This window comes from Acinonyx jubatus, chromosome E1, assembly GCF_027475565.1.
Source record: "Acinonyx jubatus isolate Ajub_Pintada_27869175 chromosome E1, VMU_Ajub_asm_v1.0, whole genome shotgun sequence".
In the NCBI taxonomy this organism is placed as follows: Eukaryota; Metazoa; Chordata; class Mammalia; order Carnivora; family Felidae; genus Acinonyx; species Acinonyx jubatus.
Window position 1 is genome coordinate 35,302,109 of NC_069397.1, and position 19,265 is coordinate 35,321,373.

Genomic DNA, 19,265 nt, shown 5'->3' on the forward strand with positions numbered 1-19,265 from the left:
TGACAGTAAATAAAGTCATCTTTCAGTATGTTTCAAACGAAATTTTTTTCTTTGCCACCTCCTTCTCGGAACCCTGTTTCCTTCTGTTCCCATCTGGTCTGGGTGCCTTCTGGGGTCCTCTCTAAGCCCCCTTTTGCCTCCTACCTGATCTCCACTTCCTGAATCCTATGTCTCATCTTTAATTTTATCTCTCTCTGTCTCTTTTTTTTTTCTTCTTCTCCTGCAACCCATCCTTACATAGCTTCCTGAGAAATAGTGCATGAAAGGTAAAGTTTTAGGGACCTTGTATCCTGAAAATGTCTTGATTTTAACATCTCACTTGATCAATTGGTTGGGTACAGAATACTAAGTACGAGACCAGTTTCCCTTAGAATTTGAAAGCATTGCTTCTTTGTATCTAAGTTCCAGCCAGGCTGGTGAGATGTCCGCGCCATGTGATTCTAGTTCTTTCCTCTCTGTGAGCATCTAGAATCTTTTTGTCTTCCTTGTTCTGAGTGTTCACGGTGATGAGTTTGGGGTCAGTCTTTTTCATTCATTGTGCTCTACCTGGAGGGATCTTTTTTTTTTTTTTTTTTAACGTTTATTTATTTTTGAGACAGAGAGAGACAGAGCATGAACGGGGGAGGGTCAGAGAGAGGGAGACACAGAATCTGAAATGGGCTCCAGGCTCTGAGCTGTCAGCACAGAGCCCAACGCAGGGCTCGAACTCACGGACCATGAAATCATGGCCTGAGCCGAAGTAGGCCGCTTAACCGACTGAGCAACCCAGGCGCCCCCTGGAGGGATCTTTTAATCTGAAATTCATGTCCTGAAGTTCATGATATTATTTATTCGATTATATCATCCTGTTTTCTCTGTTCTTATTTAGTAGGATGTCAGGCCTGAATTGATTTTCTAATCTTTTCTCTCTTACTATACATCTCTTTATCTTTTTGTTCTATTTTCCGGGAGCAGTTTTGTCTCCCAGTCCCTGCACTGATTTATTTTATTTTATTTTATTTTTACCTCAAAAAAAATTTTTTTTTAATCTCCAAGAGTTTTTGTATGTCTCCAATAATTCCTTCAACAAATACTTGTGGAGAATCTGGTATATGCCAGGCACTGTTCTAGGTGATAGGGATATAGCCGTGAACAAAGACAAAAACTATTGCTCTCGGGGCACCTGGGTGGCTCAGTGGAACTTCAGCTCAGGTTACGATCTCGCGGTTCGTGAGTTCGAGCCCCACATGGGACCCTGTGCTGACAGCTCAGAGCCTGGAGCTTGCTTGGGATTCTGTGTCTCCCTCTCTCTCTCTCTGCCCCTCCCCTGCTTTCACTCTGTTTCTCTCGCTGTCTTTCTCTCGCAAAAATAAATAAACCTTAAAAAAACAAACAAACAACTTTTGCTCTCCAGACCTTATATTCTTCCTTTAACAAAATAAAATCCTTATTGGGGCGCCTGGGTGGTTCAGTCAGGTAAGCAGCCAACTCTTGATTTCGGCTCAGGTTATGATCTCACGGTTCGTGAGTTTGAGCCCCACGTTTCGTATGAATGGAACCATTTAGTGATTCCATTATTACTCTCCTACGCATGGTTTCTTTTACTCAGAATGATGGGTTTTGAGATTCCTTCATACTGTTGCTTGTGTGAGTAATGTCTTCTCATTTCTAACTAGTATTCCAATGCCTACCACATACTTCTATCTATTCACCTCTTGCCAGACATTTGACTTCCTACCAACTTGGGTTTATTAGGAAGAAAGCAGATATGAACACAGGTATACAAGTCTTTGGGTGGACCTAGGTTTTTATTTCTCTTGGGAAGATATCTAGGAATAAAGTTGCTGAATCGTGTAGTTTTAATCATTTTGGTGGATGTACAGTGGTCTCTCATTATGGCTTTTTAAAAAAATATTATTTATTTATTTTGAGCGAGAGAATGCACACACGTGCTCCCTGACACGGGGCTCGAGCCCATGAACTGGGAGACCATGACCTGAGTGAAAATCAAGGGTCAGTCGCTTAACCAAATGAGCCACCCAGGCTCCCCTCATTATGGTTTTAACCCACATTTCCTTGATGACTAGTGATATTAAAAAAAAATTTTATGCCTATTCATTTTTGAGAGAGAGAGAGAGAGAGAGAGAGAGACAGAACACAAAGTGGGGGAGGGACAGAGAGAACAGGGAGACGCAGAATCTGAAGCAGGCTCCAGGCTCTGGGCTGTCAGCACAGAGCCCGATGTGGGGCTTGAACCCACGAAACGGGAGATCATGACCTGAGCCAAAGTCAGACACTTAACCACGCCACCCAGGTGTCCCTGATGACTAGCGATATTGAACGTGTTCTCATGTGTTTGTTAGCTGTGATGAAGTATTTGTTCAAATCTTTTGTCTATTAAAAATTTTTTTTAATTGGGCTTCATCGTTATTGAGTTCTAAGAGTTCTTTATATGTACTATATGCAAGTACTTTGTCACGTAAATACCTTGAGATATTTTCTCCCAGTTTGTGGCCTTATAAAAGCTTCTTTTCGTAACAGTGTGTTTTGGGGTGCCTGCATGGCTCAGTTGGTTGAGCGTCAGCCTTTGGTTCAGATCATGATCTCACGGTTTGTGAGTTTGAGTCCCACATCCGGCTGACTGCTCTCAGCGTGGAGCCTGCTTCAAATCCTCTGTCCCACTCTCTCTCTGCCCCTCCCCTGCTGTGTACTCTCTCAAAACTAAATAAAACATTAAAAATATATATATGTTTTAAAGAGCATAAGTTTCCATTTTAACGAAGTTCAGTTTATCACATTTTTTTGGTCTATGGCTTGTGTTTTTCTGTTCTATGTAAGAAATTTGTACATAGTCATGCAGATTTTCTCTTGCTTTTCTTCTAGAAGTTTGATGGTTTTATTTTATTTTATTATGATTATTTTTCAGTAGTCGTAGAGCTTGAGCTCACAACTCCTAGATCAAGAGTTGCACACCCTACAGACTGAGCCAGCCAGGCGCCCCAGTTTGATGGTTTTAGCCTTTGTATCTGGGTCCATGATCTTTTTCAGGATAATGTTTGTGTATTGCATAAGATAAGGGTCAAATACTTTTTTTTTTAATGTTTTTATTTATTTTTGAGACAGAGAGAGACAGAGCATGAGCAGGGGAGGGGCAGAGAGAGAGAGGGAGACACAGAATCTGAAGCAGGCTCCAGGCTCCGAGCTGTCAGCACAGAGCCTGACGCGGGGCTCGAACTCACGGACCGTGAGATCATGACCTGAGCCGGCCTTGGATGCTCAACCGACTGAGCCACCCGGGGGGCCCCAAGGGTCAGATACTTTTGCTTCCCCATATAGGTATTCAGTTGCTCCAGTGCCAGGTTTTGAAAAGACTATCTCCATTGAATAACACTGTTAGCTTTGTCAAAAATCAATGGACACAGATGTGTGGGTTTATTTCTAGATTCTCTATTCTGTTCTGTTGAGAGCCAACACCGCATATTTTGTAGTTTTATGGGTAAATGGACACTCAGCTTCAAGTGCAGTAAACCTTTCAACTTTGTTCTCTTTTTCAAAATTGTTTGGCCAAGTCTAGGTCCTCTGCAATTTCATACAAAGTTTAGAATTAGCTTGTTAATTTCTACCACACACACACAAAAAAACTTGCTGGAATTTTGGTTGAGATTGCTATGAATCTATAGACCCATGTGAAGAGAATTGACATTTTAACAATATCGAATTTTCCGTGAATGTGGTGGGCATTTCTCCATTTATTTAGGTCTTCTTTAAGTTCTCTCAGCAATGTTTGTGGTTTTTACTGTATAGATGTTCTTAAATTTATCCCTAAGTATTTCGTATTTTTGATGCTATTGTAAATAGCATTTTTAATTTTCAATTTCCAAATGTTTATTGCTGATTTTGCAAACTGACTTTATGTTTCACATCCTTGCTAAGCTCATTTATTGGTTCTAATAGTTTTCTTTTTTTAGGACTTTTTAAAAATTTAAATTCTAGGGGCGCCTGGGTGGCTCAGTCGGTTAAGCGGCCAACTTCGGCTCAGGTCACGATCTCGCGGTCCGTGAGTTCGAGCCCCGCGTCGGGCTCTGTGCTGACGGCTCAGAGCCCGGAGCCTGTTTCAGATTCTGTGTCTCCCTTTCTCTGACCCTCCCCCGTTCATGCTCTGTCTCTCTCTGTCTCAAAAATAAATAAACGTTAAAAAAAATAAAAAAAAAATTAAATTCTAGTTAGTTAACATACAGTGAAATATTGGTTTCAGGAATAGAATTCAGTGATTCATCACTTACATACAACACCCAGTGCTCATCACAAGTGCCCTCCTTAGTGCCCATCCCCCATCTAGCCCACCCCCCACCCACCTCCCTCTGTCAACCCTGTTTGTTCTCTATTGTTAAGAGTCTCTTGTGGTTTGTTTTCCTCTCTCCTCTCGCCTCCCTCCTTCCCATATGTTCATGTTCTGTTTCTTAAATCCCACATACGAGTGAAATCAAATGGTATTTGTCTTTCTCTGACTTGTTTCACTTAGCATAATACACTCTAATTCCATCCACACCATTGCAAATGGTATGATTTCGCTCTTTTTGATGGCTGACTAATATTCCCTTGCATATATATACCACATCGTCTTTATTCATCAGTCAATGGACAGTTGGGCTCTCTCCATAGTTTGGCTATTGTTGATAATGCTGCTATAAACATTGGGGTGCATGTGCCCCTTCGAATCTGTATTTTTGTATCCTTTGGGTAAATACCTAATAGTGCAATTGCTGGGGCGTGGGGTAGTTCTATTTTTAATTGTTGAGGAACCTCCATACTGTTCTCCAGAATGGCTGCACCAGTTTGAGGATTTTCTACATACACAATAAATAAAGACAGTTTTACTTCTTTCCCAGTCGAAATGCCCCTATTTATTTTTCTTGCCTATTATAGGCTAAGACCTCCTAGTGTTGATTAGAAGTGATGAGAGTGGGCATCTTTGCCTTATTCTTGACTTTGGGGGAAAACATTAATCCTTTCATCTCTACCTGTCTTTCCTAACAGCCATCTTGTTCTGCTTTTGTGGACAGTAGAACATCTCCCTTTATCTGGGGACAGCAATTCTAGGGTTGGATGGTTCGTTTAGATTTTCCATCCTCCCTGTGTCTCTGATTCGGCCAAGTATTTGTTTGTGTTGCTTTTGTTTGTTTTTGTTTTGTTTTGCTTAGATGTTTTTGTTTTGATTTTCCCTTTCATGTTATGGCTTTTCTCAAATGGACTTACATCACTTTTCTGACTGTTCTATTTGAGAACGAGATATTGCAGGCTGCTGGTTAGCCCACAAAACTTTTCTTCCTGGGTACTTGGGTGCCCAGCTAAAGAATACATTTCCCAGCCTCTTTGGTGACTAGATGAGGTCAGGTACTCAATTTTTCATCAATAAAGTATAGTGGAATTTGTATGTGCTGCTTCTGACCCGTTTGCTTAGCAATTTTGTTGTTTTCCCTTCCTGCGAGCTGGAACATAGATGGCCCATGGTTAGGTAAAGACAGTTTTTTCAGGGATGGCCAACCAATGAGATGAAAGGAAACTAGGCCTGTGAATGGCTCATGGAGCAAAAGAAATTAACTTCTATTTTCTTTAGTCCCCTCACTGTATTTGGGGATCTCTTTGGTCCTGTAACTTAGACTTTGCTCTAACTAATATCCCAACTAATTCAAGCACTGAAGGGCTGGTTAGAAGCTTCATGCGCATGAAGGCTCATTCAGTGGCGGGTTTCACTCTAAGGTAGTGACTCTCCAGGTGCCGAGCACTGTTGTACCTTCTGGGAATATAACAATGAAGACAGCTATCATAGAGCCTGCATTCTGACAGCCAGAGGAAACAACTGTGCTTGGTTAGGGCCAACTCCTACCCACCTGAAGAGTGCTGTTGAGGGTATCTCTGGTCATTCGATTGTGCCAAGTGGGGACAGAGAAGAGGAGAGAAATGCAGGAAAAAGAAATTGAAAGAACCCAATCCTACCAGATTCCAGAAATAGGCCCAGTTTTGTTAAAGTGAAGCGTCCATACAGTACTTAGGTAGGACCCTAGTTAAAAATGCAAAACCTGAGTCTAATCATGAAAAAAACAACAGACAAACCCAAAATGAGAAATATGCTTTCTGTTTGTTTTAACCTAATAAAATACAAGGAAGGCTGGGGACACTTTTCAGATTAAAAGAGATGAGAGAGACATGAGAAATAAATACCGTACCTAATATTAGACTGCATCCTGTATGGGGGTGGGTGTGCGTAGAGATTGCTACAAAGTTCATTATCGGGTCAATGGATAAAATTGGAACGCAGAGGATAAACTTACTTAAATCATGTAAGAGGAGGCCCCTATTCTTAGAAAATACAGAGAGAAGACGGGAGGAGACAGGGAGAGAACAAATAAAAACAAATGGAGCAAAATGTTAGCAATAGATGAATTTGAGTAAAGGACTTATGTGTTTTTCGTATTATTCTTGCAACTTTTCCATATAAGTTTGTTTAATTGTGCCCGAGAGGCCCGGACTCTAAAGCGGGCCCCTTGACTAAATCAGTGCATGACCCTGAATGTATTCCTTCCGGTCTCTAGTCCACGTTTTCTAGTCCAGATGGTTCTAAGGTTCTTTCCGGTTCTGGCAATTGACGTCCCACGGAAGGACTTTGGAAAGATGGCCCCATTTGCTTCCCTCCAGGTCCTTCAGCCCGCCAGTTATCTCACCACAACTCTCTCCAAGGTGCTCACCCGTCCTCCTTCACGAGCTGTAAACTTGCCCCAGCCCATCCCTGCCACCGACCGCGCGCCCAGCCACTCTTTCCGGGGCCCTAGGGCCCATCTCCTGGCAGGTTCTAGCATCGGTTCTAGACAGGCACGTGCATGTAACCCCAAGAAACTACAGCCCCCAAAAGGCTTTGCGACAACCCCTCCGTGTTTACCACCAGAGAGGAAAGGCTTTTCAGCGCGGGCCAGACACCGAATGGCATTTTGGGAATCGTAGTTCATTTGGGAAGAGCCGGGGAACCGGGGGTCAGGCCGAAAGCCACCCTTCCCAGAATGCACAGCGCTCCCCCCCACCAATCGGAGGCCCGGATCTTGGAAGGGGGGCGGGGAAGAGAAAGAGCTGAGCAGCGCATGCGTGGTACGTGTGGCTGGGGAATTCATGTGGAGGTCAGAGTGGAAGCAGGTGAGAACGGAGGGGAGCGGCTCCGGCCGCGATCCGGGCGTCTCTGCAGCTCCCCGCTGCGTTCTCGTTCACAGTTTGGGCGGGTGGGGTGCGTGCATGGGTCCGCCTCGTGTTGGAGCGGAGAGGGTGTGACCCTGGGACCAGCGGGGGTTGCGTCGAGCGAGGAAGGTGTGTATGGGGGCGGGGTGAGGAACAATCCAGAAGCTGTATTAGAAATGGAAAGGTCGGGACTGGGTGTCTTGGCCTCTGGAAAGGAAAACAGAAATGCGCGAGGAGTGATCAAGGAAGATTCGGGAGTTGAGGTCTTGCCGCGCGGGAGGGAGGATTTGAATCTGAAGTGGACGACGACGCTGGGGCGGGGCATTGAAAAGTAAAGTGCGGGGTGGGCCTGGGTGGCTCAGTCCGTTGGTTGTCCGACTTGAGCTCAGGTCATGATCTCGGGGTTCGTGGGTTCAAGCCCCACATGGGCTCTGTGCTATCAGCGCAGAGCCTGGAGCCTGCTCTTGATTCTGTGCCTTCCTCTCTTTCTGCTTCCCCCTCAAATAAATAAGCATTAAAGAGAAATTAAGAAAAAAATTAAGTGCGGGAGTAGATCCCAGTTAGGTCAGTCGGGCTCCCGCCCACCCCGCCTCAGCCCCGCCCTCCCACTTATTCCAGGGTTCTCCCTTGCAATGCAGCTATGGAGAGCGTTTTTGCTCCTTTGGTTCTTCTGGTATCTTGGTCCCAGAATGTCACCCACCTCCCGCTTCCATATTAACAGTGAGGTGTTAAGCTGTGCCTGCCAGGATTAGACCTCCAGGTGCTAATCCTGGTTCCACCAGTAAAGAGCTGTGTGATTCTTAGTCTCCTCTTGTAACCTTGCTGTGTGCCTCAGTTTCCTCATCTGTAATAACCTACCTCATAGGGGTCGGTGTGAGGATTAAATAATTGCCATTCGAAGACTGCCTCCTGATATAAAAGCTAGCTGTTACTGTTACTTTTGCTGTTGGAATCACCATGTAGTGCATTCTGGGAGTTACTTTTCCAAACCAGAATTGCACAGAACCAACCACAAAGCAAGCCTTTGTCTTGGGGCTTGCTTTCCCAGGAAATGGGAGGGTGGTTTAGTGTGGTGCTGAGTTCTCCGTGGGTGTCAGGCCCACGTCTCATTCCCATTATTGAATCAAGTGCCCCGGTCCCCAAATGGAAAAAAAAAAATTTTTTTTTTAATTTTATTTTTAATTTTTTAAAATTTACATCCAAATTAGTTAGCATATAGTGCAACAATGATTTCAGGAGTAGATCCCTTAGTGCCCCTTACCCATTTAGCCCTTCCCGCCTCCCACACCCCCTCCTGTAACCCTCAGTTTGTTTTCCATATTTTTGAGTCTCTTCTGTTTTGTCCCCCTCCCTGTTTTTATATTATTTTTGCTTCCCTTCCCTTATGTTCATCTGTTTTGTCTCTTAAAGTCCTCATATGAGTGAAGTCATATGATAATTGTCTTTCTCTGACTAATTTCACTTAGCATAATACCCTCCAGTTCCATCCACGTAGTTGCAAATGGCAAGATTTCATTCTTTTTGATTGCCGAGTAATACTCCATCGTGTATATATATATACCACATCTTCTTTATCCATTCATCCCTCGATGGACATTTGGGTTCTTTCCATACTTTGGCTATTGTCGATAGTGCTGCTGTAAGCATGAGGGTGCATGTGTCCCTTCGAAACGGCACACCTGTATCCCTTGGATAAATACCTAGTAGTGCTATTGCTGGGTAGTTCTATTTTTTAGTTTTTTGAGGAACCTCCATACTGTTTTCCACAGTGGCTGCACCAGCTTGCATTCCCAAGAAATGGAAAAAATTAAAAAAAAATTTTTTTAATGTTTTTATTTCTGAGACAGAGACAGAGCATGAGCAGGGGAGGGGCAGAGAGAGAGGGAGACACAGAATCCGAAGCAGGCTCCGGGCTCTGAGCTGTCAGCACAGAGCCCGACGCGGGGCTCGAACTCACGGACTGTGAGATCATGACCCGAGCTGAACAGTCGGCCGCCTAACTGCCTGAGCCACCCAGGCGCCCCAGAGATGGAAAAAATTTTAAAGCAGAAGAATTGGTAGTACACTGCTCCAAGCTGTAGAGTTATTTATTAGGTGGCCTTCAGTGCGTGATTTTGAGCTCTCAAGAGTGGAGAAATAAATAGCGAGCCCGCCTGGGAAGTGAATATGGTGCCTCAGAGAGGGCTTTCTCTTACGGATTTCGGGATCAAGCTGTTTTGTTTTGTCCCCGCCCCCCGCCGTAGGTGTGAGTGGGGTCCAGCAGGAGGCGACATGGCTGCCAAAGTGTTTGAGTCCATCGGCAAGTTCGGCCTGGCCTTAGCCGTGGCAGGAGGAGTGGTGAACTCTGCCTTGTATAATGGTGAGGCTCCGAGGGGTGGTGGTGGGGCACTGCCTCTTGCCGGATTTCCATTGGCCTGTGTGGCCCGTGTCACACTTGTGGTGGTGGCTGTTGACTGTGAACGTGTGTGAGACCAAGGGGGGGGCTTACCTGCCATCCCACACCATACGGTTGCCTTGTCACTAGATCCTCTGCCCTTGTGGCCGCAGGTCCTCTGCGAGCCTTTGTTCACAAAGAGCCTCCCAGACCACGTGCCGGTTGGACATTTCCAGCTACTCTTGTCGGTTTGAAGTGACGCTGCGGCCGAGTGTCGGGGTCTCACGGGAGACCCCGTGGAGAGAGCTCATTGGATCCCTCGGCCGCGTGTGAAGTAACCCAGCGAGGGCTTTAGACCTTCGGTGACCTTGTCTGGAGCCGGATCTTTGGCTCTGCTGCAGTTGGGTCGTTCCAGACAGATTATCTTTTGAGGCGCATCGCCCAGCTTTTAACAGCGCGACAGGGGCTCCCGCTGGCTTTTTGTCTGCTTTCCTCTGCGACCTTAGGCGACCTTAGGCGAGCCATCTCCCCTCCCCCCCCAACTCCCGCCCCAGGCCTCAGCTTCTTCATTGGTCAAGCAATAGGACGAAACTGGTTTATGTCTAAGACTCCCTCCAACTCCGGTAGTCTCTAGCTTTCGTGATTGGAAAGCGGCGATAGATGGACCTCCCTCGTACGTGACTATCTAGCAAGAGGAGGATAAGTCTAGAGCGAAGATCTTTGGAGCAACTCTGAAGTCTCCTGAGCCGCCGACGAGAAAAGCTTAACTTGGTTTAAACGGCGCGGCTTTATGCTCTGATGTCCGCAGCACAACTGGAGAGTAATCACCATCACTGATTTCTCTCTGAACCCAGAAATCCTTAAAGCCTGAGAGAAATCGTGCCCTTGGAAAGAGTGGGACCTTCCAAATGTTAGGGGGTCCGTGGCTAGGTTAGGGTGCAGCTTCTGGGAGCACTGGCTTAAATTGGAACCAGGATGGGACGGTAAAGACCTTGGTGAGTTTAGGAACAAAGTTTGGGGAGGTGATTTCCTGGAAACGTGTTGGCGGGTGGGATGGCTAATCGGAACAGCGGCCGCCAGTTTCCAGGGAAAGGATGCTGAGGAATCGATCCTGTTTACCAGAGTCCTTGGGAAGACCGTGGGGTGGGAAGGGATGGCTGAGTTCTGGAGCTGCGTGGAAGCCTCTAGAGGCAGAAATGTGGCAAGATGGAGCCGGGAGAGGGGAGACTTAAAAAAAAAAAAAATAACAAGAAAGCGCCAAGGAGCTTTCAGAGGTAGCCTTTTTGGTTAAGAGGCGAAGGGATTTTTTTTTCTGTCTTGTTCTCCTTCACTCCTAGTGGACGCTGGGCACAGAGCTGTCATCTTTGACCGGTTCCGTGGAGTGCAGGACATTGTGGTGGGAGAAGGGACTCACTTCCTCATCCCTTGGGTACAGAAACCTATCATCTTTGATTGCCGCTCTCGACCGCGTAACGTGCCAGTTATCACTGGTAGCAAAGGTGAGTCTCAGGGGCGCCTGCGTGGCTCAGTCGGTTACGCGGCCGACTTCGGCTCAGGTCATGATCTCGCGCTCCGTGAGTTCGAGCCCCGCGTCGGGCTCTGTGCTGACAGCTCGGAGCCTGGAGCCTGTTTCAGATTCTGTGTCTCCCTCTCTCTGACCCTCCCCTGTTCGTGCTCTGTCTCTCCCTGTCTCAAAAATAAACAAAATGTTAAAAGAAGAAAAAAAAAAAAAAGGTGAGTCTTGCCCGTGGGTCCCGTGAGGTAGCGTGTGGAAGGGTTACCGTAGGATCCAGAAGAGGCGGGACCTCCCCGGAGAACTCCCTTGTAAATTCCTCCTGGAGAGATTTTAACACGGATTCAGAGAAATATGTACAGCACACAGACAGCTGTACAAATTTCGGGAGATCCACAAAGATAGACTTCGAGAGTCACGGAGCGCTCCAGTCTTAAAGAATATGCCGGATGTGCCTCTGCTCCATCAGTCACCCCTTCCGGTCCGTTCTCGTTCCCCAGGGTGACGATGTCAGCCGGTCTCCAGCCATCCCCTGTGCCTTCACAGCCGGCTTCCCCTTGGCCTTGTTCTCCAGGGCCTTTGTCTCCAGCAGTGCTGGCCTCCCACGGGCTGGGGCCGGGTCCCTGAGGGCGGTCTCCTGTGTCTGGCATGCCGCTGGGTTCCCAGCGAGCCCCAAACGAATTTTCCTCACCGCTCCTCTGCCGTCCTACCCACAGAGGTGCCCAGGCAGTAAACAGAATAGCAGGGATCTTTCTGCACGGCGAAAGGTGAGGGTCGTGTGGCTGCTGGGTTTATTATCTGGGGAACACTCGAGGCCTTGGGTGCCATTCCCTGGCCGATGTGTGCTTACGGTGACCGTGCCAGGTGTCAGGCTGGGTCGCAGGGTGGGGGTGGTTCGGAGATTTCAGAGGTGACTAAAGCGGGGGCCCCTGGGGAGCTCAGTGTCGCTAGGGACGTAGACGTGTGGACAGACAGTTACGGTAAGCGTGGCTTGTCCTGGAGGCAAGGGCGTGGGGTGGGGGTGAGCGGAGAAGAAAACAGCTCGCCCCCACAGGCGGCGGCGCAGGCTCCCGGGAGGACGTTAGCTTGAGCTGGGACTTCAGCGAGAGACCTGTGTCGGGCAGAGGGGGGGACAGGTCAGTTGGCATTTCGCAACCTGGCCTGTAGCTCGCGGCTACGGGGTCTGGCTCGCGTCCTACAAAAGGGAGACCAAAGGGTGGGGTTAATCGAGAAACGTAAAATTTTAACTTAAAAGCGTAGCTCTCAACTTCCCACCTCTTAGGGATTGCGCTCGCTGTTGTGCGGCACCTGTTTGTAAGGACGCGTTGTAAGGACGTCTTCAGAACTGTTGATAGGAACTTCCAGAAATCAGGAGTGTGTGCATCTCCCGCTTCCCTGGGTGGCTGGGTCAGAACTTCCCCGTGCGTCTGTGTCATTGATGACCGCAAGCAAGCTGACCGTGCTTTAGCCTTGGGCAGGCCTGAGGTGTCAGGGGACGTTGTAATTAATGTTGTGCTCCCTGTTCCCCGCCCCCCCCTTCGCCTGGATCAGGTCACGAGAAGCATGTTCCAGATGAGTCCGATAACCCCTTCCATCTGTTCGCATTTGACCCAGCGCTGTCCTGTCTAATTTCTCCTTCGCTTTCCCCTAGTGTTCCTGGAAGGCAGATGAAATCACCCCCCATTCTTACAGACCAGGAGATAAGCTGAGATTGGCTAAGGCTGAGGTCACAGTTAGTAAACAGGACAGGACTGCAGCCCAGACCTTCGGACTGACTGCCGGTCCAGCCAGAGTGGACTGTCTCCGCTGGGCCCACGAGAACCTCTCCAGGGCAGACTCCTGAGTGGGGCCTTGGAAAGGCTTCACGCTAAAACTCTTGGCATTGGCCTGTTTCATTAAAACACGCACTGTTCCACTGTCCTGCGGTACCTGTCACGCACGTACTCGGAATTGCTTTTATCAGAGGACATTCATTCAGGACAGACTGAGAAGCTGTCCTCCCCAGGAGCCTTTAAGAATTCCTGACTCCGGGGCTCTGCTGGGTTCGCTAACCAGGAAGCTGTGCGTAGGGGCCCCTGCCCTCTAGGGTCTTAAAATCAGCAACTTTACGCAGCAATTGTGGCACCCTTGGGGTAGGAGGGGTCACACAGAAGTGGTTTTGATCGCTAACTCCGGCCTTTGTCCCCTACCCTAAGATTTACAGAATGTCAACATCACCCTGCGCATCCTTTTCCGGCCAGTCGCCAGCCAGCTTCCCCGCATCTTCACCAGCATCGGGGAGGACTACGATGAGCGGGTGCTACCGTCCATCACGACGGAGATCCTCAAGTCCGTGGTGGTGAGTGACGGGGCCTCAGCCTAGAGTGTGGTCCCCCAGAGATAGACAGGTGCCAGGAAGAGCGCGGTGGCGGGAGGCTTGGGATGTGGCTCGTCGTTTTCCCTCCTGCCCTCTCTGCTTCCTCATCGCCATCCTCACCGGGCCCCCTCTGCCCTCCCTTGGAACCAGGCTCGCTTCGATGCCGGGGAACTGATCACCCAGAGAGAGTTGGTCTCCAGGCAGGTGAGCGATGACCTCACAGAGCGAGCAGCAACCTTTGGGCTCATCCTGGATGACGTGTCCTTGGTAAGATGCTTGTTGGGGGCGGGGGGGGGGGGGGAGCCTGCGAGGGAGGGGCTGCGGTTCTTGTTCAGGTGCTTGGCCCCATTTCCGGGTGGACGCTAGTAGGTCCTGCCTTCCACGTGCCCAGACAGGCGACTTGAAAACGTGGAAACTTCTCGACTGTGAGACGGTCTCTGTGGGTTTGTTTTCAGATGAGAGTTGTTTTCCTTTCCCTCTGCCACACACATACTTCTTTTCCTTTTTTTTCTTCTTTTTCTTTTCTTTTTCTCTTTTCTTTTCTTTTCTTTTTTCTTTTCTTTTCTTTCCTTTTCTTTCCTTGCCTTTCCTTTTCTTTCTTTCCTTTTCCTTTTCCTTTTCCTTTTTCTCTTCCTTTTCCTACTTATTTTTGAGAGAGAGCATGATGCCGGGGAGGCACAGAGAGACAGGGAGATAGAGAATCCCAAGTGGACTCCGCACCATCAGCGCAGAGCCCGATGAGGGGCTTGAACCCACGAACCATGAGATCATGACCTTAGCCGAAGTTGGGACGTTCACCCGGCTCAGGCAGCCCCCCCCCCCCCCCCATTTTTCTTTTGACTTCTAGCCCTACCTGATGGTAGGGTCCCTAACCACTAGATTTTTCACCTCCTCCAAACTGTGAGTGTTCCCCAGAGCTCCCTGAGAAGTAGTGTCTTGTTAACCCTTTCGGATGCCGGAAGAAGCTGCCTAGCGAGACTAGAGAAGGCTCACAGTTTTCCTCCCTAGTGCACACCTCCCAGCCTGACCCCTTGGGATGTCCTCACATTTAGGGTCTGAAGCTCAGTGAGGTGGGCTCTGGGAACCCCCGGTGAAAGGGGATAGAGCGTAAATGAATGGTTCTCTTCCCCAAAGCCCGGTATGGGGCGCAGGGGACATCTCTGAGGTGTAAGTTATCCTCTCGGGACCGTAGAGTGCGTGTATTTATATGACCCCGAATGCCATGACTCAGAAAGCAATACAGGCAGGATAGCATTTCAGATCAAGGAGGGTGATGGGGAAGGGGTCGTGTTTCTAGATGCTCTGGGAAAAATCACTGGGAGTGATTTGTTCGGGTGGCGAGGTAGAGGGTTTCCTGTTCGTCCTCCTGTGCGTCGCGAGGGAAAGGCACCATTTCCCTCTCGGCGTCTGTGCAGCTGTTTAAACAGTCCCGCTCTCCAGACACCCAGCACTGACCTCGGGGCGCCCCGCTCCCCCTTGTTTCAGTTGCGGGCTCCCTCTGCTGGCGGGATGCCAGGCTGCAGCCATTCCCCTCTAACCCCAGCAACTCCCACCTACTGTTAACCTCAACGCCTCGCCTGTGAGGCAGTGCTAAGGCAAAACCTAAGGAGAAGCTTGGCGTCCTGCTAGGCTTTTAACCACATACTCCATTCGGGGGAAGTGCGGGCTGACCACAAGAAACCATATCTAAGAGGTGTGAGGAGAAAATTAGATTTCGGGGGGGGATGTGCTGCCCTCACCTGGCCCTTTTAGAAAGGAACTTTATTCCTTAGCTACACATTTCATTTTAAGTTTCTCAGGACCGCGTTTTCTTCCCCGGGCTTTGAACACGAGTCCAGAAATGGAACAGGCAGAGTGGAACAGCTGCAGTTGGAAGAGTGAGGAGCGTTACAAGTTGTGGAAGGCAGCGGGACTAGGATTTACTCTCAAGGAGAAGTGTTGAGCTGCTTATGTTTCTCCCTTTTTTCTCATTTTTTTTTTTTTTTTTAATCTTTATTTTTGAGAGAGAGAGAGAGAGAGGGAGACAGAATGCGCGCCGGGGAGGAACAGAGAGAGAGGGAGACACAGAATCCGAAGCAGGCTCCAGGCTCTGAGCCACCAGCCCAGAGCCCGATGTGGGCCTCGAGCTCACGAACCGCAAGTTCGTGACCTGAGCCAAAGTCGGACGCTCAACCGACTGAGCCGCCCAGGCGCCCCTGCTTTTCCTTTCTTTTTTTTTTTTTTTTTTTTTAATTAAAAAAAATTTTGTTTTACATTTATTTTTTGAGAGACCTAGAGAGACAGAGCACAAGTTGGGGAGGGGCAGAGAGAGAAGGAGACACAGAATCCGAAGCAGGCTCCAGGCTCCGAGCCGTTGGCACAGAGCCCGACGTGGGGCTCGAACTCAAAGCGTGAGATCATGACGGGAGCCGAAGTCGGACGTTCCACCGACCGAGCCCCCCCCCGGGGGGCCCCTCCTTTTTTTAAAAGCAGAGGTTGGGAGGGTGGGGGGAGGGGATGAAGCGAATAGAATTTGGTAGCAAAACCAGTGCCATTCTTCCCTTTATTTCTTCCTTTTTAATAAAACGTGGGTTAAATAATAAGTAAGTCGCTCTAGTCTCGGCATTAAGAGTTGAGCTCTGTTCCCACTGTCTTCTGCCGTCATTGCAGACCGTCGCCTCAGCCAAGTCTCGGTTGTACGTGTTCTTAGGGAAGGTCTGTGGGTAGTCCATTGTAAGCCCTCACCCTAAGCAATAGCTTTACCTGCCTTCCCTCCTAAACCCTTTACCAGAAGCGCTCACACATAGGGAATGCCGTGATTCGCGTTCCACCATTTTTCACCCTCTTCCTGTTTGGTGGTGGGGCTTCCGTGCGAAAGACGGGGATGGTTAATCCGTAAGCGGAGAGCATCACGCCCTTGAATCCCTGAGAACCGGCTGCCTCCTTCACTCTCAGGGGCTCAGTTTTCCATCTGGCCTCTCTGGGGGCTTCCAACAGGCCATCAAAGGATGGGCCCTAGTCGGAGGACGGGGGTCCTAGAACCCGCAGCCTCCTCCCCTTGGGAGGTGGTCACTTGAGTAGGTGCCTTCTGGTGCCCACGGGTGGTTGTCTGCTTCAGATCTCCTCGCCGAGGGCGACAGAATGACGTGCGGGAGCCGTCGAGGCAGCCGAGGCTTCTGGGGTGTGCCCTCGGTTTGGACCCGGATGTGGAGGTGGCGTTCTGGCCTCAGAGGCCTCCAGCTGCTAGAGCCATTCCTGGCCCCTTCCTTCCAGCGGCCACGGGGGCCTCGCGGCACCGCTGCCTGAACAATCCCACCGCCTCATCTCGCGCTCCCTCTGTCCCCTTAGACGCATCTGACCTTCGGGAAGGAGTTCACAGAAGCAGTAGAGGCCAAACAGGTGGCCCAGCAGGAAGCGGAGAGGGCCAGATTTGTGGTGGAGAAGGTGAGTGTTCAACCAGATGGCAGGGGCCTCTCTCCCCTTTCCCGTGTGCTCAGCCTCCCCGTTTGCTGGGTGGCCTGGAAACTCATCATCTGTCCTCTCTTTTTCCGGGATCCTCGGAAGGGGATTGAAGGAACCACACTCCTACGATTGGCTCCAGAGTCTTTGGGGGCTAGTCAGGGATATGTGAACTTAGGTTCCGAAGTCACCGAAGGGTAATTTTTCTTCCACTTCCCCTAAGATCAAAAACACTCCTCCTCCCAATAAAAATGTTTTCTCCTGGAATATTTTCAGCTTCACTGAGAAGTCGTTTTTAACCGTGGTTACACAAGTGAAAGCTGACAGCGAAAAGGATCAAATGTTGGGCCAGATGCGCTATCGTCACTGAAGTTTTTTTCCGGCCCTGAGTCCATCCAGATGTGCCAGAGTGTGGTGGACAGGAGATAGTTGCCTAGCAGCCTGCTCTTCTGGTCTTTGCAGACGTGTATTTATTTCTTGCTGTTGCTTCCCCCCCACCGCTGCTGGTTTTTCTCGGGTTAGTCCTAATCCAAGAACCCTTCGTCCTTTGAATCAAGGTAGAGAGATGTATTGGTGGCCAGCGTTTAATTTTAGAGAGTGTAAACTCCACGTGGACGGGAACTTTGTTGCCCGCCCCCCACCCACTAATCTCCAGAGCCTAGAACACGCCTAAGACCGTGCCTGGAAATATTAGGTGCTCATTTAACATTTGCTGACACGGTACCTGCCTCCCGTGACCTCGGACAGGTTGTACCCCGCTGATCCATGTCACCCTGCTAATAACGGGTGGGGAGAGCCTCGGAGATCGCATTCAGTTGGTTGTTGCCTGGGCTCCCGGTCAGGATCCAGCTTAGCTCAGGGGTGACTCCAGGGCCCGTCACGCATACGTGCTACTCCTCCCCAGCTGCCCTGTTTTCATCAAACAGATCTCATTTGTTTGATGAAAGTCCCTTCGACTTGGGGCTGGAGGGAAAGGTGAGCCTGAGGGTGGGTTCTGCCTTTTTTTTCTCCCTCCCGTCTTCCGCGGCTTGGATCCTCCTGGCTCAGAGTAAGGTGGCCGGACTGGATTGCCATTGACGTTAATGAGAATTTTGAAATAAGACAGATACTTGCGCAGCCAACAGCAAGAGAGCCCTGCAACCATGAGAGGTGGCGCTGCATTGCAGGAAAGCGGAGGACTGGGTGCACGTGCCTGTTGACCCCACCTGGAGGGGGGGGGGGAGGAGGAGGAGGAGGAGGAGGGAGATTCCCAGAGTTCCTTCAGGAGCCGGTGAGGGTGCCTCGCCGAGTCCTTCTGAGGCTGCTGCCCGCCGTTCAGCACCCTCAAGTGTGATCCTGGTTCCCCCCCACCCCTCCACTCTCTTAGGCTGAGCAGCAGAAGAAGGCGGCCATCATCTCTGCCGAGGGCGACTCCAAGGCAGCCGAGCTGATCGCCAACTCGCTCGCCACCGCGGGCGACGGCCTCATCGAGCTGCGCAAGCTGGAGGCCGCGGAGGACATCGCCTACCAGCTCTCGCGCTCCCGGAACATCACCTACCTGCCGGCCGGGCAGTCCGTGCTCCTGCAGCTGCCCCAGTGAGGCCTGCCCGGCCCGCGCCTCCTCGGGCCGCCTGGGCCACAGCCCCGAGGATTCTGAACACCGCCGTCCTTCTGCCCCTGCCCCAGAAATCACTGTGAAATTTCATGATTGGCTTAAAGTGAAGGAAATAAAGTGGAATCACTTCAGATCTCTAATTACTCTAGCAGACGAAGCTTTCTCATTCTTCCCATTTCCACCCGCTTTCTGAGCCACCTCCTTCCCCCAGATTGCCAAGTGCCTACGCAGCCCGGGGCAGAAGAAAGGGCTGTCGTGCACAGCACGGGTCTCCGTGTTTTCCGGCGGTTCCGACACAGGCCCGGCTGAAGAGGTGCCAGGGAGGGTCAGAGAGGAAGTAATCTGTCTCTTGCCGTAAGGCTGATGCTCTCGAACTGTGGGGCCGGCGGAAGCAGGTGTGAACAGCTTGAAGACTCTGCCCCGTGACGGTGGGTGGGCCTGATTCGCTGCCCCCCCCCCCCCCCCCCCAGGGTCCTGCAACTGGGACAGGCTTGGACAGCGAGCGAGCGGGCCTGGACTGAGATGTGAGTCCGGCCGAAGGCTTCCTGTCCACCCCCCACCTCGGTGTCTCAGGACACCCGACGGATTCCAGCTTGAAGGATTGCATCCTGCCGGGGGCCGAACATGCCTGCCAAAGACGTGCATCCTGTGCTCCTGGCTCCCTCGTCCAGAGACTGCCCTTCTCGAGGGCTCTGTGCCTGCGCTTTGAAGGAGGCGACCTTGGGAAGAAAGCAAATGTGTGTAAATTGCCGTCAATAAATGACACCCAGGCCTTGCAGCCCAGTCT

The 19,265-nt window shown here is 50.0% G+C and overlaps 1 protein-coding gene across 1 annotated transcript; it reads left to right on the plus strand.

Moving 5' to 3' along the window:
• Positions 1 to 7,039: 7,039 nt before the first annotated feature.
• PHB1 (prohibitin 1) lies at positions 7,040 to 18,618 on the plus strand. Its single transcript, XM_015083366.3, has 7 exons — positions 7,040 to 7,164; positions 9,447 to 9,562; positions 10,915 to 11,076; positions 13,286 to 13,428; positions 13,597 to 13,713; positions 16,774 to 16,869; positions 18,251 to 18,618. Exons 2-7 carry the CDS (start codon positions 9,475 to 9,477, stop codon positions 18,461 to 18,463), a joined length of 819 nt encoding a protein of 272 aa, XP_014938852.1. The 5' UTR covers positions 7,040 to 7,164; positions 9,447 to 9,474; the 3' UTR covers positions 18,464 to 18,618.
• Positions 18,619 to 19,265: the final 647 nt, after the last annotated feature.

Coding starts and splice junctions, on each gene's coding strand:
- PHB1 (XM_015083366.3), top strand. CDS start 9,475: ATGGCTGCCAAAGTGTTTGAGTCCATCGGCAAGTTCGGCCTGGCCTTA. Junction 9,563..10,914: donor GAACTCTGCCTTGTATAATG/GTGAGGCTCCGA, acceptor CTTCACTCCTAG/TGGACGCTGGGCACAGAGCT. Junction 11,077..13,285: donor AGTTATCACTGGTAGCAAAG/GTGAGTCTCAGG, acceptor CCCTACCCTAAG/ATTTACAGAATGTCAACATC.